General features: G+C 44.0%; 1 protein-coding gene across 1 annotated transcript in view; it reads left to right on the forward strand.

The window, feature by feature from the left end:
* Positions 1-15,463, forward strand: part of LOC149449831 (vomeronasal type-2 receptor 26-like) — a 62,422-nt gene extending 46,959 nt beyond the window's left edge. The window contains exon 4 of the mRNA XM_089692725.1: positions 14,457-15,463. Within this exon, the coding sequence (XP_089548851.1) occupies positions 14,457-15,364 (908 nt within the window). The 3' untranslated portion in view covers positions 15,365-15,463. The remainder of the gene's footprint in view (positions 1-14,456) is intronic.
* Positions 15,464-25,235: the final 9,772 nt, after the last annotated feature.

The following is a 25,235-nucleotide window of genomic DNA, read 5'->3' on the forward strand; positions in this document are numbered from 1 at the left end:
GATGGAAATTAGCAGGTCTTCACCTCATTCACTAAGCTAGCTAGCATCAGAACAATACACACAGACACACACACACACATATATACTCACACAATGTGAACAGGCAGCAAATAGAAAGAAGCAAGATAGGTTTTTTCTTGTGATAGAAATTAAATGGATTATGAGAAAGAAAAGGAACAAATATTGTTCAGTGGTTGGACAGCATGTATGCAGCTTGTTAACCCCCCTGGCAGTATTCCTGAGTGTAGCTCGGGGTAAAGTTTCAGTACCACAAGCGGTAACCCCAACCTACACTCGGGCTTACCATGCGGCGCTGCTCCGGGATCCCTCGATCACTTACCTTGTCCTGAGCTCCCGCGATGTCCCCCCTGCAGTGTCCCTGGCAATGTCCTTCGGCGGATGCCGGCATCTCTCTTCTGGGTTCCATTCCCTGCGACGTCGGGACGTACGGGGGGACAGAACGGGGGGAAATTTGAAAATGACAAAAAGTGACATTCACTAAAATCACATAGTAAAACATTACTGTATCAAACCATTTCACATACATTTTGTCCCAAGTGCTTTGTCCTGTGCCCTGCCTGCATTTTTACCGCCCTTTCTGCCTGGAAACTGAGAAATGTCCATGGCGTCCAAAAAGCGTCCCTTTAGGTCAAAAGCGGTTTTAGACCGGCTAGAGAACAGCGATCGTAAATCAGAACCAGAATCAGAATGATTCATGGGGGAAACTCCTCATCAGACACTGAAAACGATTCTGTGACTTTGCTCAGCGATGTGCGAACTTGGCACTCTATTTCACATTTCAGTGTTTTTGGTTTCATTATATTATTTAATTAAATTTATTATTAAGTGTTCTTGCATGGCAAGACCACTTATTGTTATCTCACATACACCGTGTTCCAAATTTTTATGCAAATGATATTTTTCTCATTTCCCTCAATAATTGATGTAAATAACAGTCGGCATAATTCTCATGTTATCAACTATAAGAGTACAATTCACATTTTATTGAACAAACCTCCTAATGATAACAGGATTTTTGTTCCAAATTATTCCGCACAGAAATTTTCAAAACACTTTACAGGTTGTAAAGAACTGAAAATTGTCATTTGTTGTGTTTGCAGCAGATTTACTGAAATCAAAAGCTATTTCAATCAAACTTTTAACAACATTGTAACTTTGTAAACATTTGAAGCGGTCACGTTACATTGTAACATAGGAGCCCTTATTTGATAGCAGCTTCACAAATCTTGCATCCATTGAACTTGGGAGTTTTTGGACAGTTTCTGCTTGAATTTGTTTGCAAGATATCAGAATAGCCTCCCAGAGCTGCTGTTTGGATGTAAACTTCCTCCCACCCTCATAGATCTTTTGCTTGAGGATGCTCCAAAGGTTCTCAATAGGATTGAGGTCAGGGGAGGATGAAGGCCACACCATGACTTTCTCTCCTTTTATCCCCATAGCAGCCATTGATGCAGAGGTATTCTTTGCAGCATGAGATGGTGCATTGTCATGCATGAAGATGATTTTATTATTGAAAGCATAGTTCTTCCTTCTGTACCAGGGAAGAAAGTGGTCAGTCATAAACTCCACATACTTTGCAGAGGTCATCTTTACACCTTTGGGGACCCTAAATGGGCTGACCAGCTCTGTTCCCATGATTCCGGCCCAAAACATGACTCCACCACCGCCTTGCTAACGTCGCAGCCTTGTTGGAACAGGGTGGCCGTCCACCAACCATCCACTACTCTATCCATCTGGACCATCCAGGGTTGCACGGCACTCATCAGTGAACAGGACTGTTTGAAATTTAGTCTTCATGTATTTTTCTGCCCAATGCAGCCGTTTCTGCTTGTGAGCTTTGGTTAGTGGTGGCCGAATAGAAGGTTTATGCACAGTTGCAAGACTCTGGAGGACTCTACACCTTGATGTCCGTGGGACTCCAGAGGCACCAGCGGCTTCAAATATCTGTTTGCTGCTATGTAATGGTATTTTAGCAGCTGCTCTCTTGATCCGATGCATGGATCTGGCAGAAATCTTCCTCAATGTGCCTTTATCTGCACCAATCCGTCTGTGCTCTGAATCAGCCACAAATCTCTTCATAGTGCGATGATCACGCTTAAGTTTTCGTGAAATATTGAATGTTTTCATACCTCATCCAAGGCATTGAACTATTTCACTCTTTTCGGCAGCAGAGAGATCCTTTTTCTTCCCCATATTGCTTGAAAATGGTGCTCTGCTTAATAATGTGGAACACCCTCCCTTAGTAGTTTTTCCTTAAATTGGGCTCACCAGCCAATCTAATTATCACAGGTGTCCAAGATTGTTATCAGTGATCAAAAGAGCCCTGACACACAATGCCATCCATGAGTTACACGGAAAAACAAAATATTTCATCTTTGTGACACTTAAATAGAATTTGCATAATAATTTGGAACGCAATGTATATATTCTTATTCTTATTATAGCCAAATTTACCACCCTAACTCCTACCACAGTTTTTACACTACATAGACAGTAATATACAGAAACGTGCGGATTGTTCCCAATCGGATTGCTATTACTTTGTGGAACGTTTCCCCAAATGGTTCACAAAATATCGCCGTTTTTGTGGTGAACTTTTCCCATAGGAATGAATGGCAGAATGTTCAAAACTAGAGTGGGAGCTGAAAAATCAGGACATGATTTCTAAACTGCCATCACTGCCTCATTTTTAAGCCCACCTACACAAATCTTATATCAAAACGTTCAGCTATCCCTGCTGCCGCTAAAAATGTTCACAGCTAAGCCATAGTCCTGATAATTTTCACAATATGACCATTTGTTTGCAACTAATGCCGCCCATTGACATTCATTGAAACTGCACTCTAGACACCTGAAATTTGAAGGGCAATTTCTAAACAGCGACTGTGCCTTCATTTTTAATATATCAGAGACATACTATGCATCAAAATGTAGGTCTGGGTCTTGTGATTCTCACAATATACACTGTAGGATTTATAATTTTAAAACTACAACCATTCTAAGATGGCAACTGCCAGTGAAGTGAGCAAGTTGGAGCAGTTTGTTTTTAACCGCTCTTCTCTGCCCTTGCTGTAGAGTGAGTTGCCATAAGAACCCATGTGTGTGAGCACCCAGTTACTCCGCCCACTCCAGTTGTAGACTACTGGTGGAGGCAAGAACACTTCACACAATTTCCCCAGAAATTGTAGATTTTCTAGTTATAACATTATTATTTTTTATGATTATTTATTAAATTATACTTTATGATTTCGTGTTTCAAGTTTTATCCTACCCGGGATGTTTTCTAGACTCTTGTCCGGACAGATTTCAGTGAGTTATTCCTAAGAATTACAGGCCTACAATATAAAACACCAAATTTCCATGCAAAATAATGGTACCGCTTTCAGCACCAAAAATCTGAAATAATCATACCGCCAGGGAGGTTAAGGTCAAAATATAGAAAGGTCAGATGAGGTAGATTTTATTCTGAAAACAACAACTAGCACTTGTTATTTCAGAGACAATAGCCATACATATTGTACAGTGGCTGGGCTGTATGTATGTAGCTTATTAAGGCCACAAAGTAAGAGAGAGAGAGAAACAATGCAGTTTTTATTTTGAAATAATCATTAGAGCTAGCAGAACAATGCACACGCAGACATACACACACACACACACACACACATATATATACACACCGCACTTGAATAGGCAGCAAACAGAAAGAAGCAAGGCAGGCTTTATCTTGTGATAAAAATAAGAATGCATTATGAGAAAGAAAAGGAACAAATATTGTTCAGTGATTGGACAGTATATACGCTTGTTAAGGTCAAAATATAAAAAGGTCAGATGAGGTAGATTTTATCCTGAAAACAAAAACTAGAGCTTGTTATTTCAGAGACAATAGCCATACATATTGTACAGTGGCTGGGCTGTATGTATGCAGCTTAGTAAGGCCACAATGTAAAAGAGAGAGAAACAATGCAGTTTTTTATTTTGAAATAATCATTAGAGCTAGCAGAACAACTGTCAGGGACCTCGGGCTCCGCCGCGGCGTGCGAATCTGCGCATGCGCGGATCGCCCAGGCACATCAGTATGCGGGCATTAGGACCTGAGCGTCCGTGGCGGCAATTGCGGCCGCGCATGCGCACTCGAGCACGCGGGCGCGCCTGGCACCAATGACGGTGCAGGGCGCGCTATTTAAACTGGCCAGGCAATGTTCTCATTGCCGCAAGGTCTAGTTCCTGTTACCTGTGTTCCTGTAGTGCGTTCCTTGTTGCCGACCCTGCCTGTTCTGATCCATGCTGACCTTCTCCTGCTCTGACCCCCGGCTCGTCCCTGACCATTCCTCTGCCTGTCGTTACTGTTATTTGGACCTCCTGTTACTGAACCCGGCGTGTGACCTGACTTCTCTTTGTCTACTGCTTTTGTACCGCGCATGTCCCTACTGTTACCGACCCGGCTAGTCTGACCACGCTCACTCCTGGTGGTGTTCCATCCATCCCGCTCGGACCTGGACCTGTCAACCCCTTCACAGCAGGCTCATCCCTGGCATATACCCTCAGCGGGACCCCTCTACCATAGTTGGGTGCACCCAGGGGTCGCAACCTGGTTTCAGTCTTGCACCAAGTCCATCCCCACCATCAGGGGCCCTGGTGAAAAGGCAGACTGGGACTTAGACTCCACGTCCCGGGGAACCCCGTTCTGTGGACCAGTAGAGATCCCGTTGGGCGGAGCCTGACAGTACCTTGCGGCCATGACTGAGCCTGGATGCCAACATCTGGCGACCCTTACACAAGGGGTTAGGGCCCTACAGGAGGGTTATATGGAGTTGGGTGGTCGCATGCAGACCTTAGCCACACCAACCAGGCGGACTGGGGAAACACCGGGGTTGTTACCCGCTCCGTGTCCCCACACCTGAACGTTTTAATGGGAACCAAAGTAGATTCAGGGCATTTCGAAGCTCCTGTCAGCTATACTTCAACCTCCAGCCTCGGAGGAATCTCTCAGAATCTGTGAGGGTCGGGTTCATCATTTCTTTACTACAGGGTGAACCCCAAAACTGGGCCCACCGGCTCTTAGAGAACCGAGACCCACAGTTGGAATCGGTGACAGTATTTTTTGAGGCGATGGCACTCTTGTATGACGACCCCCAGCAGGCAGTGACAGCCGAGAGGGCCTTACATACACTGAGGCAAGGTCACCGAACAGTGGAAGACTATGCCGCCGATTTCAGGCATTGGTGTAATGACACCAACTGGAATCAGGCGCCCCTGCACCACCAGTTCCGCATAGGTTTAGCTGAATCATTGAAGGACGAGTTTGCCCGAGTAGACATACCCAGTACTTTAGAGGCCTTAATAACCTTGACTATTCAAATTGACCGCCGGTTGCGGGAGCACAGGCAGGAAAGGTCCAAACAATGAAAGAGGCCAACTAGAATACCTTCTCATGCTCTAATCCAGTCTCAGTTTCGGCAGGTCAACCAGAATCAGAAAGCTATGGATACACCGAGGCCCGGGTTTCCAGGAAGGTTACGGCAGACACTTACACTTGAGGAATGCCAGAGGCGTCAGGTAAACCATCTTTGCCTTTATTGTGGGGAAGCAGGCCATGTGGTGCGTACCTATCCAGCCAAGATGGGTAAGTGTTCTGCTGTTTTTTCTACGGTCACTTCTAAAGGTATGGGCAACACCAGTTATCTAGCGGTACCTGTTTCACTTCAGCTGCCTGGGAGAACGGTGGTAACTACAGCAATTGTGGACTCTGCGGCATGTAGCTGCTTTATAGATTTGGACTTTGCAGCTCAGCAGTGGATTCCCCTACAGACGAAGGAGGTTGGATTAAATATTTTCTGATGGGTCCCGTATTAGGTCAGGGGTGGTGGACCACAAAACCCCACCTATCCGTACTACAGTGTCGACCCATCATCAGGAACTCCTTCGTTTGGATGCCATAGCATCCCCATTATTTCCAATTATCTTGGGGCTCCCTTGGCTACAAGCCCACAATCCCCAGGTTGACTGGAAGGCGGGATCTATCCATTTTCATTCAACCTATTGCCAGCAGCATTGCCTCCCTAAGACCTCCCCTGTTCCGCAGGCCTTGTTATGTCTGGAGACGGATGCAGAGCTGGCTCAAGTAATTCCTTCAGCCTACCACAGCTTTCTAGATGTGTTTAGTAAGCGGGGGGCAGATACTCTTCCCCCGCACCGAGCTTATGACTGCCCAGTGGACCTCCTCCCAGGGTCTGAAATTCCATTTGGGCGGATATTTCCCTTTTCCGAACAAGAGTTAGGGGTACTAAAGGAGTATATAGATGAAAACCTCCGTAAGGGGTTTATTCGACCCTCCACATCACCAGCCGGGGCTGGCATTTTCATTGTGGAAAAGAAGGACAGGTCCCTGCGGCCCTGCGTAGATTACCGGGACCTAAATAAGGTCACAGTCAAGAACCGCTACCCGCTGCCACTGGTCCCGAACTTTTTCAAAGGTTGAAGTCAGCCTCTGTCTTCACTAAACTAGATTTGAGAGGTGCCTATAATTTAGTCCGTATCAGGGAGGGGGTTGAGTGGAAGACAGCATTCCGTACCAGATTCGGACACTTCGAATACTTGGTTATGCCCTTCGGTCTATGCAACGCACGCGCCACTTTCCAGCATTTCATAAACGATGTGTTCAGGGACTACCTGGATATCTTTGTCGTCGTATACCTAGACGATATCCTCATCTTTTCCACGACTTTGGAGGACCATAGAGGTCACGTGAGGTGTGTGTTAGAACGGCTGCGCCAACACAGCCTGTATGCCAAGGCAGACAAGTGCTGTTTTGAACAGCGTAGTATTTCCTTTTTGGGTCTAACCATCTCCACCACGGGAATAGCCATGGATCCCCAGAAAGTTTCAGCCATCTTGGATTGGCCAGTACCCACTGATAAGAAGGCGGTCCAACGCTTTATTGGCTTCACAAATTTTTATAGAAAATTTATTAAGAACTTTTCGGGCCTGGTGTCCCCTATCACCCAGCTGACTAGGCAGGGGGTTCGCTTCCAGTGGACACCTGAAGCACAGAAGGCATTCGAAGCCTTAAAAGAGTTGTTTACTGCAGCTCCTATTCTGAGCCACCCTGATCCATCCTTACCATATATCTTGGAGGTAGACGCATCCGAGAACACAGTCAGGGTGATCCTGTCTCAAAGGAAGGGCATCAAGGAGCTCATGCACCCGGTGGCCTTCTTCTCGAGAAAACTAACTACTGCAGAAAGGAACTATGATATCGGGGATCGGGAGCTCCTGGCGATCAAGGTAGCACTTGAGGAATGGAGATACTTATTAGAGGGGCGGTACACCCAATATTAATTTTCACTGACCACAAGAACCTAGAATATCTGAGAACAGCTAAGCGCCTAAGGCCACGTCAAGCCAGGTGGGCACTTTTCTTTTCACGGTTCTCATTCCATATCACCTATAGGCCGGGGTCAAAGAATACGAAGCCAAATGCACTCTCCCGCATGTTTGGGGACCCTGAAGAGATTCCCAAGCCGGATACTATCCTGTCCTCGGGGAATTTCCTGGTCCTCCAATCTGAGCTCCGTTCTAGATTACAGACCGCGTCTGCGAGAATGCCAGGTCTACCTGGTGTCCCCTTACTAAATAGGGAAGGGCTGCTCTGGAAGGAGGATCAGATTGCGGTTCCCGAGGAAGCCCGTACGTTAGTGCTAGGATATTGCCACGATCATCCGTTGGCAGGGCATTTTGGAGTATGTAAGACCCTGGAGCTGTTGCAGCGTACATTTTGGTGGCCTAATATGGCCAAAGATTGTGAATCATACGTTAAGACCTGTCCCGTTTGTTAGAGAAACAAACCGACTCGGGACAAGGCTTGGGGCCTTTTGCGTCCATTACCAATACCTGACAGACCATGGACAATGATCTCCATTGACTTTATTGTGGAACTTCCACCCTCTCAGGACCACACAGCAATCTTTGTGATTGTAGATCGCTTGTCCAAAATGGCCCATTTTGTACCTCTGAAAGACACACCTACGGCCTTTGAGACAGCACAAGTTTTTATTAAGGAAGTGATGAGACTCCACGGGATTCCCAGGGATATTGTATCTGACAGGGGGGTTCAGTTTACGTCTAGGTTCTGGAGGGCTCTATGTGAAACCCTTGGAATTAAGCTATCATTCTCCTCAGCTTACCACCCACAGACCAATGGTCAGACCGAGCGAACAAATCAGACCCTAGAGCAGTACCTCAGGTGCTATACCACCTTCCTCCAAGATGACTGGTTAACTTTCCTGCTACTTGCGGAGTTCGCATATAACAATGTGAGTCATTCTGCTACAAAACAATCCCCGTTTTTGGCGAATTACGGGTTCCACCCTGTATTCCTGCCAGATCTGATCCCGGAGGTTGCGGCCCCGGCCACGCAGGATATGTTAATTTTTTTGTCTTCCAATAGCAAGGTACTACAGGAAGCAATGGCAAAGGCCCAGGGTGACAACAAGAGGGCGTTTGATAGGAAGAGAAGAGGGGAATAAGGCTTGCACCCAGAGGACCAGGTCTGGTTGTCCACCGCAAATCTAAAAATGTCCTGTCCATCGAGGAAACTGGCACCCAAGTTTCTGGGCCTTTCCGGGTAAAACGTAAAATCAATCAGGTGGCATACGAGCTCACACTTCCCGAGTCCCTGAAAATCCATCCAGTCTTCCACGTGTCTCTATTAAAACCAGCGACACCAGACCCCTTTCCAGATTGGAGGTCTAAACCACTGGAAGAAGTAAATGTGGACGAGGAGGAGGAGTTTGAAGTTGAAGCTATCTTAGATTGTAGGAAAAGGAAAGGCCAAACTCAGTTTCTGGTTAAATGGAAGGGATATGGGGCTGAGGAAAACTCGTGGGAGCCGGCCCAAAATGTGCACGCCCCAAGACTTGTGCAGGAATTTTTTCGGAACCAGCCGTCAAGAAGGGGTCGGTTGGGCATCCGGAGGCTGCCCGTAGGGGGGGGGCCATGTCAGGGACCTCGAGCTCCACTGCTGCGTGCAAATCTGCGCATGCGCGGATCACCCAGGCAAGTCAATATGTGGGCATTAGGACCTGGGCGTCCGCAGCGGCAATCGCGGCCGCGCATGCGCACTCAAGCATGCGGGCGCGTGCCTGGCACCAATGACGGTGCAGGGCGCGTTATTTAAACTGGACAGGCAATGTTCTCATTGCCGCAAGGTCTAGTTCCTGTAAACCTGTGTTCCTGTAGTGCGTTCCTTGTTGCCGACCCTGCCTGTTCTGATCCATGCTGACCTTCTCCTGCTCTGACCCCCGGCTCGTCCCTGACCATTCCTCTGCCTGTTGTTACTGGTATTTGGACCTCCTGTTACTGAACCCGGCGTGTGACCTGACTTCTCTTTGTCTGCTGCTTTTGTACCGCGCCTGTCCCCACTGTTACCGATCCAGCTAGTCTGACCACGCTCACTCCTGGTGGTGTTCCATCCAACCCGCTCGGACCTGGACCTGTCAACCCCTTCACAGCAGGCTCATCCCTGGCATATACCCTCAGCGGGACCCCTCTACCATAGTTGGGTGCACCCAGGGGTCGCAACCTGGTTTCAGTCTTGCACCAAGTCCATCCCCACCATCAGGGGCCCTGGTGAAAAGACAGACTGGGACTTAGACTCCACGTCCGGGGAAACCCCGTTCTGTGGACCAGTAGAGATCCCGTTGGGCGGAGCCTGACAACAACACACACACACCATTTGAATAGGCAGCAAACAGAAAGAAGCAAGGCAGGTTTTATCTTATGATAAAAATTAGAATGCATTATGAGAAAGAAAAGAAACAAATATTGTTCAGTGATTGGACAGTATATATGCAGCTTGTTAAGGTCACAATATAAAAAGGTCAGATGAGGTAGATTTTATCCTGAAAACAAAAACTAGAGCTTGTTATTTCAGAGACAATAGCCATACATATTATACAGTGGCTGGGCTGTATGTATGCAGCTTACTAAGGCCACAATATAAGAGAGAGAAACAAATCAGTTTTTTATTTTGAAATAATCATTAGAGCTAGCAGAACAATACAAAAACACACACACACAAATATATACACACCGCACTTGAATAGGCAGCAAACAAAAAGAAGCCAGGCAGGTTTTATCTTGTGATAAAAATTAGAATGCATTATGAGAAAGAAAAGGAACAAATATTGTTCAGTGGTTGGACAGTATATACGCAGCTTGTTAAGGTCACAATATAAAAAGGTCAGATGAGGTAGATTGTATCCTGAAAACAAAAACTAGAGCTTGTTATTTCAGAGACAATAGCCATAGATATTGTACAGTGGCTGAGCTGTATGTATGCCGCTTAGTAAGGCCACAATGTAAGAGAGACAGAAACAAATCAGTTTTTTTATTTTGAAGTAATCATTAGAGTGTATTTTTTCGGAGACAATATAATGCATTTGCTGGACAGTATATAAGCAAGAAGTAAGATTTGTTCCATATTCCGCCTGTTCAGTGTTCAGAAAACAAAATAGGATGCTCCCCTGCATGTCTAGCCAAACCTCTGCTGCAGCAGGAAAGCATATTTAGCTGTGGTATTACTACTGCTGCCAAATGTCACAGCTTCCCTTTCAGGGTTCTTAGTTTCTAGCACCAATACAGTATCCCTGGCCCCATTCACCTCTCAACAGAAGATTCCTAGCCCACATCTGAAAGTAAACAAATGGGCAGAGAAGCTGGTTGACATAAATGAATAATAATGGATATGGCCATATTTGGTCAATGACATCAGCCTTTACATTTAGATGGGTCAGCTTTCAACATGATTGAAAATGGATCCACATTGCTGGACATCATGGTTGCAATGAATTTGTGAAGTGGGAGGTTTTTTTTTAAATAAATAATTTTTCAAATGTGTCTGGGTGTTTGTTTACATACTGTATGTACACCTCATTCATGCAGATGAAGGGGCAGGTTTCTGAGGGTGCCCTTATCTTAAATGGGGCCTCCAGATTCCATTAAGCCCCCCGCCCACAGAGCCCCACGCACATCATGCCAGGGGGGTGTGGAAGAGGCTCTTATCCTCGTCAACTTGTGGACAAAGTGATTTGCCAGGCAATCTTTCTGGTAAGGTATGCTCCCTGTGTTGATGGCATGTGGTCCAGTGTAGTTTTGGTTGGGGGCATGGCAAATACTTGCTGCCCCCTCTTTCCTTGCCAGTCAGATTGAATGCTCCAATATGGGTTTTGGATACACCATGCTTTTTTGGTGATGTTCCCCCTTAAGATTTATACCACCCTCTTATCAAAGATACAGATGTGTTGTTAGCAGCAATTTTGTTTTTTAAAAAAAAACATGGGATTCCCCCTAAAATCTATACCAGATCCTCATCCTACATAGTATTCTGGTGTCAATTTTGTGGAGGACCCCACAAAAACAAAAACAAAATCTTTATGAAACCCTTCTTGTCTGGGATGAAACTTTAGGTGGTACCCCACCTAAAGAAACAAGAAAGAAAACTAGGAGATTCCCCCAAATTGCATAACAGACTCTTATTCATGCATGCAACCTGGCTGGCTAGTGAAGGGGAATGGATGAGTGTGCAGGTTCCCCTCCTAAACCCTACTAGACCACATGTTCTCAACATGGGGAGAGTATCTTTCCAGGAGGGACACTTCTGACAAAGCATCATGTTCCCATATTGATGAGAACAAGGGCCTCTTCACCACATCCCTGGCCTAGTTGATGTGAGGTTCAGTTGTGAGAGACTTATTAGAATCTGGGGCCCCCAGATGAGTAAGGTTAACTCATGCACGAAAAAAGTGAACAAAGAATTAAAAGAAAGTAAACATTTAGAAAGTCCTTTATTCAAAAGAAAAAACAAAACAAAAGGCCCTATCATAAATTCATATTTAATCATTTGATGGAAAAGAGAGAAGTGCTAGAAGTCGCACATCTCTGCAAAACTTGATAAGAAGGTGTATGAAAGCCTCAGACTGGGCTCCAACCAGGCCATGCCTGGTTGAGGGTGTGGCCTGGTTGGAGCCCAGGCCGAAGCTGTCATACACTTTCTAATGGGGTTTTGCAGAGATGTGCGACTTCCAGGACTTTTCCCTTTTCATTAGCTGTCTAGAGCTGGGGCGAGAGCTAGCTCTAGAGCTGGTGGCCCACCGAAAAAACCCAAAACACTCCAGCATGCTGACACGTTTGCCCCTGATGACTCCTGATGGCTCCTGATGACTTATGGTGGCTCCTGATTACTCATAATGACTCCATAACAGTAACTATTTTGCACTCTTACTCTTGGACCTCTTTGCAGCCTTTGACACAGATGACCACCCCTTCTTTAAAAAGAAAAAATACTCCAATCTCTTGGTCTCTGTCACTGTACTCTTCGTTGGTTCTCCTCTTACCCATCTCACTGCACCTTTAATGTCACAATTCTACCTCGGCCTCTCTTCTACCTTTTTCTGTCAGGGTCCCCCAAAGTTCTGTTATTGGACCTCTCTTATTTTCAAACTACATCTCCTCCCTAGGTCAGTTGATATCCTCCCACAGCTTCTAATACCATTTCTATGCAGACAAGACCCAAATCTAACATTCTACCCCTCAGCTCATCCCATCAGTATCCTAACTCATCAATAATTTACTAACTGACAACTCAATGTAGCCACCTTGCCCTAAGCAGAAGTGTCTATCTAAGTTTAGTTGGGCTGCGCTGCAGTTAGCTTGTCTGAATTTATAGTTCAGATTCTTTAGGTTTCTCCTAGGTTCTGGTTACTGTATGTGTCTTTCTGTTTCCAGTACGTAGCACTGCTGCCTATGATAATAGCATGAGAGTTGCTGTAACCAGAGTTGTGAATATTTGTCTCACCCTGCCCAACCAGTAGGAGTTTCCTTGCCACTGATACTTACTGGAAGAAGATGTAAATATTCAGGGAGTGACTTTGGGAGGTCAGCCTGTTCTCCCTTGGGCTTCTTGCCTGGGGAAGGTGTATGCTTGCTGCTAAAACCTCCTAGGCCTGCTGCCTAAGGTGGTGACCATGTGACATGTGGACAGAGGCCAGGATTTGGGGCCTAGCCTAATGAGCCTGTGGACTGAGTAGCCATGGAGGACCTACTGATGTCTTGAAAAGCTGGGAAGCTTGGCTGTGCAGCTTGGACCTCATTGGACTATAGTGTCTTCTATCCAAGGTGCTGATTTTCTAGTACCTTACAGTCAGGAGCCACTATCACACAATGCCAGGTCAGCTTGAAGGTTCTCCGTGAAAACTGTGAGTACTATGTTCCTTTTTTTTGTGGAGTCTGCTTTTTTTTGGGTGTTCTGTGCCCTTACCCTTTCTCTCCCTGGAGTGTTGAGTGTGAGCAATGAACTCCTTTTTTGTCTTGCATCTTAAAGTGACTGGTGCCCAGCTGTTCACTACCTACTATTGCCTATGAATTGTCAACCCACCCCTGTCTCTGGGGGTACCACCATGCTTCTGGGGGTCATAAGGGGTGCTACATCAATCTATCAAAAACTGAGTTCATAATATTTCCTCCACTAGGTGCCCCTTCCCCTGACTTCTCTGTTGGGACTAATGGCACATCTATCAGTATGTCCCCACATGCCAGAGTATTAGCTGTAAAACTGGACTCTGAACTCTCCTTTCAGCCCTACATCCAAACACTGTCCAAACCTTGCCACCTCAGCCTCTGCATTATCTCTGAAATAGGTGGGCATGACATGTCTAAAGTAAATCTGCAATGTGTTCAGCAGGTGGCAATCTCTTGGGTGTCTCCAATAAACACAGATAATAGAGAAAAAAACAAAGGGAGAGCGTTCACCGCATTTCTTGAAACTTTGATAATGATAAATGGGCAGTATTACACTTACATGTAAAGAATAGTGTAGCACCCTCCTAGGTAGATAGGGGGAGCTAAAGTTAATTTTTTTAGTCTGGAGGGCCAAGTAGCTGCCTGGGTGTAGTAGTTAGCAAGGTTAAATTTAGGTCAGGACTGAAAGGCTCTGCAGGCCAGTTCCCTGATACCTCCCCCTGCTCTGGAATTTTGGAGAAAATTATAGAAGCAGTGGGCTGGCCTGCACATTTAAGGGACTCTGGCCAATCCCTAAGCAGAGGGCTTGGCATAGGGCAAGGGCAGCCCTTAAATGTGACAGAGCCTGCTCAGCAGCAGGAGAGTTCAGGTGGAAGATGGAGAGAGAAGGCTGAGGAGCAGGAGCCTGGAAGGGGGCCCAGTTGAGAAAGGGTTCACCTCATTGGTGCTGGAGAGGAGGAAAACTCAGACCTCATTGGCCCCCAGAGAGAGTACCACATGTTGCAGAGTGAAAGTAGATTATATCATGTACTACTCATGTACAAATGAAAGTTTCAAAATAAAAAGTGAGGTGTGGTGACAGGTTCTCTTTAAAAACATTGACAAAGAGGATCATTGTGTTTGTATTGATCTGCCTGCAGACAGTGAAAACTGCATCAAATGTCCTGATGAAGAATGGCCAAATGAGAAGAAGGATCGGTGTGTTCCAAAATCAGTGGAATTTCTCTCCTACACTGAGGATACAATTGTTGCAGTATTCTCAGCTGTCTCCATCCTCTGCTGTCTTCTGACTGGTTTAATATTGGGATTATTTGTACATTACAAGGACACCCCCATTGTTAAAGCTAATAACCGGAACCTGAGCTATCTCCTCCTGGTCTCCATCATGCTGAGCTTCCTCTGTGTCTTCTTGTTCCTCGGCCGTCCAGTAGATGTAACCTGCATGCTGCGTGTAACCTCTTTTGGTGTCATCTTTTCAGTTGCCATATCTTCTCTACTTGCCAAAAGTATCACGGTGTGTATTGCTTTTAAAGCCACCAAACCTGGGAGTTCCTGGAGAAAATGGATGGGAGCCAGATTTCCCAGTTCTATAATGTGTGTCTGCTCACTGGTTCAAGTCATAATCTGTGTCACTTGGTTGTCTATTTCTCCTCCCTTCCAGGATCAGGACACTCACTCTTATCAGGGAAAGATCATCATTCAGTGTAATGAGGGTTCAGTTATCGGCTTCTACTCTGTCCTGGGATATATGGGGCTTCTGGCAGCTGTGAGCTTCATTATAGCTTTTTTAGCCAGGACATTACCGGACAGTTTTAATGAAGCCAAGTACATCACCTTCAGCATGCTGGTGTTCTGCAGTGTCTGGATTGCCATGATCCCGGCCTATCTGAGCACTAAAGGGAAAGACATGGTGGCTGTGAAGGTTTTTGCTATAATGGCATCAAGTACTGGACTTCTTGGATGTATTTTTTTCCCGAAATGTTACATAATTCTGTTCAAAAGTGACCGCAATACAAAAATAGGCTTGCTTAGAAATAAAGGACAATAAACTTTTTGTATGATGGCAATAATACATATAATCAAAAAATACAGAATTACTTTGCTTGTAATACACTTTAATCCATAGCATTTTGCTTGTCTTTTAAGAATAAAGTCTGTTGAAAATATTGTATTTAGTTTTATGTTTCCATAATTATAAATACATTTTGTTTGGTGTATTTGTAGTGCATTACCCTTGCAGGAGCTGCTGGATGATGAAGGGTTCTCTGTTCTGCAGCAACTCTAAAAGCTGCTCAGTCCCTATTGACACCTGGTTACTGCTTACACCTCTGTAAATGAAGTGTTAGTATACTATACAGGTAGTATACTAAAATGGTACAAAGAAAATAGGCCACAAGTAGCTGTTGGTAGATTAAATGTAAGTATTAAGGTAATGCATTAAACAATACATGAATCAATAAACAAGCAATTAAACGGGTCTGGAGATGCTGTACTAGATAAATGGACACTAACCCAAAAGATAGCAGCCAACAAGATAGCAAACTGTAGTAATGTTAAACCAAATTATAACTGGTGCAAACAGGATTAAAAGTATTGGCATCAACTAACCAAGAAATACTGGTCCTCATGTGCACACTACGCATGGGTGGGCATATGTGTTCCTGAACAAGGGTACCACCGAAGATGATTGCAAAGTACTTGGTGCCTAAATGTCAGAGTTGGCTGGTTTTCATTGGGGCCCTCCTGTAAGGTGGTGCACGTGTAGCTGTTCCTTTATGAGTGTGTAATGAATGGCTAGTGGGCTGTGAAACAGGAGCAGTCTCTGTTGCATAAACTTTGTCAGTATTGAGACAAACATAGCTCAGCTCACTCATTCTGGTACACAGGATGCCTGTTCAGAATGCGTGGAAGTCTGCAGTCCTCCACGTCAGGTCGCAGTGGCTCAGTCTATCAGCTCTGGTCCTCACAAGGTGCAGTCTCTAAGCTTTGGTCCTTAGAAAATTGCAGCCTATCAGCTCTGGTCCTCACAGGGCTGTAGTCACTCGACTCTGAATTTGGCAGACAGGCTCATGAAGCAGGTCCGCTCTTGATTCCTGTGCAAGGATGCATGTGACAGTCTTTCTGGTGCAGCTGTGACAGATCCAGCAACATATCTGCTCAGTTCTGCTTCCCCTCAGCAAAGCCCTGCTTTCTGCAGATTTGCCCAGGAAAAACTCAGTTCTCATCTCATCCATGTTTGAAGAGCATCTTGGGTGTCAAAGTCCAAGCTGCATTAGACTCCATGTCCCAGCTCTCCCATGAGCCCATGCCACCACATATCAAGTCTCCTCTGCCTGCTACTGATTGGCTGGCCATCTCTGCCAAAGGTGGGGCTGAGGAGCAAGAGGAGATTTCACGTCGACACAGCCGCTGCTGCACACTCTGTTCCTCTATGCAGTGATGGTGAGGGACAAGCGGGGGACCACCCACAGAGACAGTTGATCCTGCAGCACCGCTGTTCCTCATATGTAATATACAGAGCACAGGAGTCACAACCACAAAAAATGTCAACGTGTCATATCGAGTTGATCAAACCTAGCAATTTATGTCCATTGGGCTAAGCCACAACTGCAAGCCAAACACCTGCCTCGCAGTTCTGCCACATTAGCACCATTGTAAATTGCCTTTTGACAAAACAACAGGCATTCAGGGGCAACAGGACCACCTCCTGAACATCTGACAGTAGCTGCTTAGATGCACTCCGAAAAGTGATCCACTTTTCAGAGCTTTGGCTAGTGTGAACCTAGCCTAATATCAGTCATTTTAATACCACCTATGTTCCTTTCCTTTTAAAATGGTGGAAGTAAGCTGAGACCTATGCTGCACAAGTGTCAGGTTGCTGTCACCCTGTTAAAAAGAACAGTATAATTAGCATTAAATTGACTGGCAACATGCACTTCTAGCAGCTTCCTATTCTTTTTTCATTTCTACAAGGGAAAACATGTTTCTGCTTTCTCCCTCCTTGCCTCAATCACTGCAGGAGTTTCAAGTGCTTGTGCGTAGTCTTCTCCCATTAGTCTTCTCCCCTCATCAGAGCCAGCACTGAGACCTGCTCCATCCTGAACTACATGAAGCCGCAGTGTGGGATAGCAGCTACACACTAGCCTGGCTGCTGTGCAGTTAATGGATGCTCTGGGTGGGTTTGGACCCCCTGACCCCCCCTCTTATCTACGCCCTTGTTGTGTGCCGTCAGATTAAAGATCTATATGGTACTGTTCCATAACACCATGTGGATTTTAAAGACTTCCTCCAAGCATCATAGTGAAATAACAACAAAATTCCACTTTTGCAACACCCCTAAGAAATGAGGGGGCTACAGCAGCTAGCCTAATGTTTGCATATTACAAACATAAACAAAATGTGCTTATAAAGGCTGCGCTACACCCCAAATTATAACATGAAAATGAAACCAAAATAAACTCAGTCACACAGTATATCACAGGTCATACAATAAAAAGTGTGTCTTAAAACACCCAATAAAAAACAGTTGCAACACTGCAATATAAACACCAGCATAACAGTGATATATGCCACTCTTGAAAATATAGTGCTCCGAAGTGAATGTGAATGCTTCCACCTTCCACAGTGCCCAGAGAAGCTTATTATAAGCTTGCCATAATATCATGACCCTCTACAGGACTGGTCATGATAAGAACGTATATGTATCTCCAGACTGCTCCATTCCTCAACGCTACTCAAGGTAGTCTCAGACCTTGGCTCCCAGATAGTATTTTTTAAAACAGGGGTCTCTAAACTTTCTAAACAAAGGGCCAGTTTACTGTACTCTAGACTTTGAGGGGGACAGACTGTGGCCTGTGGTAGTAGAAAAGGTCCAGATGTCAGTGGGAGTAAACCATGCCCCTTCATTGGTGACAGTGGGAGGAATAGCACCCCACCGTTGGTGCCATTGTTAGGAATAGTGCCCCATAATTGGTGTCAGTGGAGGGAATTATGCCCCATTGTTAGTATCAATGGATTAAACAGTGCCCCAAGGGCCAGATAAAAGCAAGCCAAGGGCCACATCTGGCCCCCAAGCCACAGTTTGGAGACCACTGTTTTAAAACACAAAGAAGCCCTCAATAGTGTAAAATCTTTAAGGACACATTTATTGACCAAAAATTGCACTCACATGATTTATAAAGTCTCAACGCTTTAAGAAAAAGTTCTGGCCAACATCCAACATAGACGGCAATCGGCGTGCATGATGATGTCATTGTATAGTTCATGCCTCAAGGTGGAAGCATTCACTTTGGAACGGAACACTATATTTTTAAGAGTGGTGTATATTATTTTCACTCTAGACTTTATATTGCAGTGTTGGAACTATTTATTGGGTGTTTTGAGACACACTTTTTATTGTATCACCTGTGATATATATATGCATTTATTTTTCTTTCACTTTAATGTTATATTTGGGGTGTAGCGCTGACTTTATTAGCACATGATATTGAAATTATTTGTGTATGCTCAGTGCTGCCCGCAAGGCACACAAAGCCACTGAATGTGTTATTTTTTGTACATTTTTTGGTATATGTCCATTGTGGCAGTGCCTGTCTCTCCATGTCCTCTTTTTGATAATTACGTGCTTGCCTATTAGTCTTTAAAATGGCCAGAAAAAACACGGTTCAGCTTCTATAGACTTCAGTGGAGTTTGGCACTAAGTGTGGGGCTCATGAATTTCCATTTGGCTTCACCAAGTCTAGCTTGAAAAAAAACCCAGCCAGGTTTACTCATTCCTACTCTCAGATCCCAAATACTTCAGTGTGGTGATGACATCATGACAGAGGGACCACTGGCTGTGAGCACAGACTGTAGAACTGGGTCTCCGATGTCCACTCCTGAAAGAGGAGCTGAAGTGGATCATGTGATGGTGGGCTTCAGTAAGAATAAATTCTTTACACAGTTTTAAAAATAATCTCTCCTCAAGATGGGTTTTACCAAAGCTGTAAGAAACACATTTATGAGATCTCCTTTTCATCACCAATCAGATATGAACTTTCCAAGCAGGTTTGATTCTTATTTGTGGCTGTAAGAAGCTTCTTTGCAATATTTACTTTGTAAGGAACCCAGGGTGTATTTGGTCTCAAAAGACATCTTCAACTTCTCAAAGACTAAATCACTGGAACAAGGGTGGACTGACAACTCATGGGGCCCCCAGACAAAAGGTGATCATGGGGCCCCTGTGGCCTCACCCACACTCAAGCCACACCCAAAACAGCCTATGAAAGGTACCAGGGGCATCTCATGGGGCCCCCTACTGATCCCGGGCCATCGGGGCAGTGCCTGAGTTTCCAAATGGTCAGTCCGCCCCTGCACTGGAAATGTAGCCAGGTGCTGGACAACAGAAACATGGAGAAGGAGACATTGTCCTCTTTACAGTCAGTTTTACTGTATTTTCACTTTATACTGCTATGCTGGATGTTTTGTTGCACATCTCCTCCAGCCACCAGGGGGAGAACTATGATCAGGAAAGCCTATGGACGTCTATGCAGAATGCATAGAATTGATGTCTGGAACATCAAACATAGAATGGAACTCATGGAACCTGACCCTACAATTCCCAGAGGACACTGAGGCAGAAAGAGAGAAGTGGAAGAACTTTTACTGGACTGATCTAAAAGACTTCTTCCTCTTGGCAGAGTGAAAGTCCATGTGGAGCACATCTGCCTATGTGCCCACATCTGTGGGAAACCAGACCAGCAGGGAACGGAGTGTGAGACCTGAGAGTGGTGACACAGGTGGCAGAGCTGCATGGATTGCGGCAATCCCATCCATTTCACCCTTGCTTCATGGAGACTGGAACATCTTCCCACTCTCTCCTTTTTCATTTCTAATTACCGGAGCCTTTTGCACAGAGGAATTGGACCCCTTTCCAATGGCAGGATTCTGCAGTCATGCTGCACAGACTGGTGGGAGTGCTCACTGCCCACCATTCATACACTCCTAGCAGGGACTGAGTTACTAGAGGCAGGACATTTAATACATAGCACCTACACTGCATGCTAATTCATCAAGACTGTTGATAAGTGTACCAACGCTGCTTATGGGCCCCAACTATAGCCAGTAGAAGAACAATAAAGGATTGAGCCTCTACAGAGCAATTCTACTAACTCTGATCTATTATTTATTCAAAGGGAACCTCTGCCCAGTTAGCCTAGGCCTAACAAAGCTACAATTAATGCAATTTAGCAGTATAGTCTCCTGAATGCAGTTAATTCTATTCTTTTACTGTTCATTGTTGCAGAGATTCTTCTACTGTTTAGGCTGATCCAGGTGCATAGTGTTCTCCTATTCCTGCTGCTTACTATTGATCATAGTGTATGTTGAGCGTCAGTACTACTATTGCTAATCCATTTTTATGCCTTTATCCTTACCAATCATAATGTATCACAATATGTTAAAGGATAAGCTCACCTTTTGCACAAAAATAATAAATGCACAGTTTTTGAAGGTAAAAAAATGTGCATTTATTATTTTCGTATGCAGGAGCCTGTAAAGCATTGCACCTGCAATCAGCAGATCACTGGTACTATGCAGGTCTCCTGCAGATCTGTCAGTATATCCGCTTGCCAGTACAGGATGTATGGGGTATATGGGATGTATGGGGTGTACGGAATGTATGGGGTGTACAGGGTGTATGGGATGTATGGGGTGTATGGGGTGCACAGTGTGTACGGGATGTATGGGATGTATGGGATGTACATTATGTATAGGGTGTACAGGGAGTACGGGATGTGTGGGATGTATGGGGTGTACGGGATGTATGGGGTGTACGGGATGTAGGAGATGTATGGGATGTACAGGGTGTACGGGGTGTACGGGATGTATGGGGTGTACGGGATGTACGCGATGTATGGGGTGTACGGGATGTATGGGATGTATGGGGTGTACAGGATGTACGGGGTGTATGGGATGTACAGGGTGTACGGGATGTACGGGATGTACGGGATGTATGGGGTGTACGGGGTGTACGGGATGTACGGGATGTATGGGGTGTACGGGATATATGGGGTGTACGGGATGTACGGGATATACGAGCAAGCAGATATACTGACAGGAAGAATCAATGAACTACCACAGCGCTCCACAGTGCAATGGTAGTTCATTGAAAACTACAAGCAGACAGCCGCTAAGGCAGTTGGGACTTGTAGTTCATTCATTCACAGAACTCTGCGAATGAATGTTGCGGCTGTGTGGGCGGAGCCCTGCACCACCGCGCCATTTTCAAATCTGACAGCTAGTACGGGGTACTTCTCCCCATAATTCTGTCAGAGGGAGGGGAGGCAACGGGTGCCGCCTGCACAAAAATGGGTGGACCATGTAACGTTTCCAAAGGTGAACTTATCCTTTAAGACTTGCTTTTACTAATACATTCAGCGTCTGTTTCCTGACCCGGCATCAATATTGTGTACCTGGTATTGCCTTCAGTGATTTCTGTCATATTACAAGCTTTGTTCACTAATCCTAGTGTGTCAGAGAGGCTGAAGTCACTGTGGAGGTTGTGGCAAAAACCAGAGGACCCATCCTATGTATCGGTTCCTGCAGGGGTAGCTCTACAGAAAAAATTGACTAATTCTTTTACATTTTGTAAGTTGGAAAAAACGTTTTGCTGTTGTGTGATTCCTTACAAGAATGTTCAATCAATTTGAAAATGTTCAGTAAATCTTAGTTTGAATACAAATTTTTTGTTAAATCTTCCTGATGGTCATCCTTGGTAGAAATAAGAAGCAATGTACCTGCAGTGGGCGTGTTTTGGAATCTCTCTACTGCATTACAAATAGGTCAGCCAAAGGGGTTCCTATATCATCAGATGCCTTAGAATAGGGGGTGGGGAGGACAGAGGTCCACTATAGCCTGGCCTGAATGTAAAACTAAAGCATTGAGCAGGTAAGTAGTGCTCCAGGTAGGCACTTCAAATCTTTTTTTTTTCTGGAGTTTGCCTTTAATAATATTTGGATTATAAGCACATATACAATATTTAAAGCACAATAACAATACATTCAAATGGCTGCTGCATTTCTGATTCAACATTATTACATTTAGTCTGACAGTTCATGGTTTGTACTTTAGATTCATAAAATTATAGCATCTTTTTCATTTGCGGTTTATAAAATAAAAGTTTCTTTCACCAGAAGTTCATGTAAGTCCCTGAGGGAGACATTGAGGCTTGTCCTACACCACCTGCTCCGAGGCTCTCTTGTGGTTTCAGTTCAAAGCAGTGTATTATTTTTTATTGTTAGATCGATAACTATCCCTCTTCAGGTTTCCCTTAGGTAACGCCAGCCGTACGCGTAATTATAATGTAGAGACAATGTCATTTCAGCAATAGGTGTTTGTAAAGTAAAAGTTTCTTTCATCAGAAGTTCATGTACGTCCCTAAAGGGAGACAGCAAACTCTGTACTAAACCATCCGCTTTGAAGGAAACGTCTATTATAATGTGTTATACAGTACACATGTTATGTTATGCCTACTATTACTGCAATCAATAATAATAATTGTTATTATTATTTAATAATTGTCAAAGTAAGTAATAATAAGAATAGTTATTATTATTTAATAATTGTAAAGGTAAGAAATAATAATAATAATAATATGTGTTATTATTATTATTTAATGATTGTCAAAGTAAGAAATAATAATAATAACAATAATTATTATTTTTATTATTAGTATTATTTCTTACTTTGGCAATAAATAAATAATAATAATTATTATTATTATTTTTAGTTCTGATTTTGGTAGCTATTAAATAATAATAATAATAATAATAATTATTAGAATGATACTATTATTTATTATTATCATATCGTAATTATTATTACTGCCATTACTACTATTATTAATATTACTTGAAAGTGACTGCTAGTCTATAAAACATGCACACGATAAGTAAAAATTAACACATGCAGTTTGTTTTGTTTAGTACTAATGGTGACGTTGAATAGGTGCAGCATTATTATTATTATTATTATTATTATATAGTATTTATATAGTGCCAACAGTTTGCTCAGCGCTGTGCAGCGTGGTGCGGCAGGCAGACAACACACAGAGTTTTGATTTTACAGAAATGGTGTATTGCAGAACTAGTAAAATTAGTACAAACAAACCTATTGGGGAGGTTCAACTGACCGGGGCACTCACAATAGTTCAGAGAGGAGATAGCGGGATGCAAGTTCCAAGCTGCAGACAGCATCTGTCACGAGCAGCAGGATGTGGCCTGGCCAGTCCAACACAATGGGGAGCTTCCTGAGAAGGTGAACTTAGTCCCTACTCTTCCCTACTCCACCACAACCTTTCCCTGCCTCTAATACTGTTTCTGACAGATGGGAGACCTGTCCCTACACAAGACACTCACATAAAGCGCACCAAAACCCGGGGTGAGAATCTTAACCAATTCAATACCGGGCAATTTTACCCCCTTCCTGCCCAGGCTAGTTTTCAGGTTTCAGCGCTCTCACACTTTGAATGACAATTTCGCGGTCATACAACATTGTACCCAAACTAAAATTTTAGCCTTTTCTTCACACAACTAGAGCTTTCTTTTGGTGGTATTTAATCACCGCTGGGGTTTTTATTTTTTGCTAAATTAACAAAAAAAGACCGAACATTTTGCAAAAAAAACATGTTTTTCTTTGTTTCTGTTATAAAAGTTTGCAAATAAATAATTGTTCTTCATAAATTTAGGCCGAGATGTATTCTGCTACATGTCTTTGGTGAAAATAACCCAAATTAGGATGTATTTTTTAGTTTGTAGGAAAGTTATAGAGTTCACAAACTATGGTATAGATCTGAATATTGATCAATCCTGAAGTACTGACGGCCAATCTAATTTCTTGAGGTCCAAGAATGTCAGGACAGTACAGATATCCCCCAAATGTCAGGACAGTACAGATATCCCCCAAATGTCAGGACAGTACAGATATCCCCCAAATGTCAGGACAGTACAGATATCCCCCAAATGTCAGAACAGTACAGATATCCCCCAAATGTCAGGACAGTACAGATATCCCCCAAATGTCAGGACAGTACAGATATCCCCCAAATGTCAGGACAGGACAGATATCCCCCAAATGACCCCTTTTTGCAAAGTAGACAGTCCAACGTACTTCATAAGAGGCATGGCGAGTTTTTTGAAGTTGTATTTTTTTTGTCATAATTTTTCGGAAAAATAAAAAATTAAAAAAATGAGTTTCACTATTTTTTTTTACATATTGTCACCAGTGCAGTACAGCGTCATCATATAACTGGCATGGCGGTGATCAGGGACACTGACTGGTGACAGTATGAAAAAAAATATATATATATATATATTTTTTATTATTTTTTATTTTTTTTATTTTTTTTAAGATTTTTTTTTCATATTTTACTATGTCCAAAGTAGTACAATGGTACCATAGTAACATTGTACTACTTTGGGGAAGTGATCAGTATTTTTTTTTTTTTTACACAATTGCTTATAGCAAAGAATTACTTTTGCTATAAGCAAGCATTTACCTGAATGACATTGATTCATTCAGGGATTTTTTTTTTTTTTTTTTTTTTTTTTTTTGTGCTTAGCTGTGATTTGGCCACAGCTAATCACATGACATGTGCATGTGATTAGCTGTGACCATTCACAGCTAGGCACTAGTATACAATGGATGGCATGAATGAAGCCATCCATTGTATACAACTGTCATGTGGCCTGCTGTGATTGGTCACAGCAGGTCACATGGTACCGGCAACAGGGCCGACACTCAGATCTGTCATCGGCTGTGTCCGAGGTACATGGCCGGTGACAGATCACGCCGCTGCGCCGCTCTGCAGGAGCACAATCTCCGCATGTGCGGGAGGATGCCATATGGCGTCCACCCGAAACGCTGGTGACATTTGCTGCCCG

The sequence above is a fragment of the Staurois parvus genome, unplaced genomic scaffold (assembly GCF_062004578.1).
Source record: "Staurois parvus isolate SC_StPar_1 unplaced genomic scaffold, SC_StPar_1.0 ptg000602l, whole genome shotgun sequence".
NCBI lineage: Eukaryota > Metazoa > Chordata > Amphibia > Anura > Ranidae > Staurois > Staurois parvus.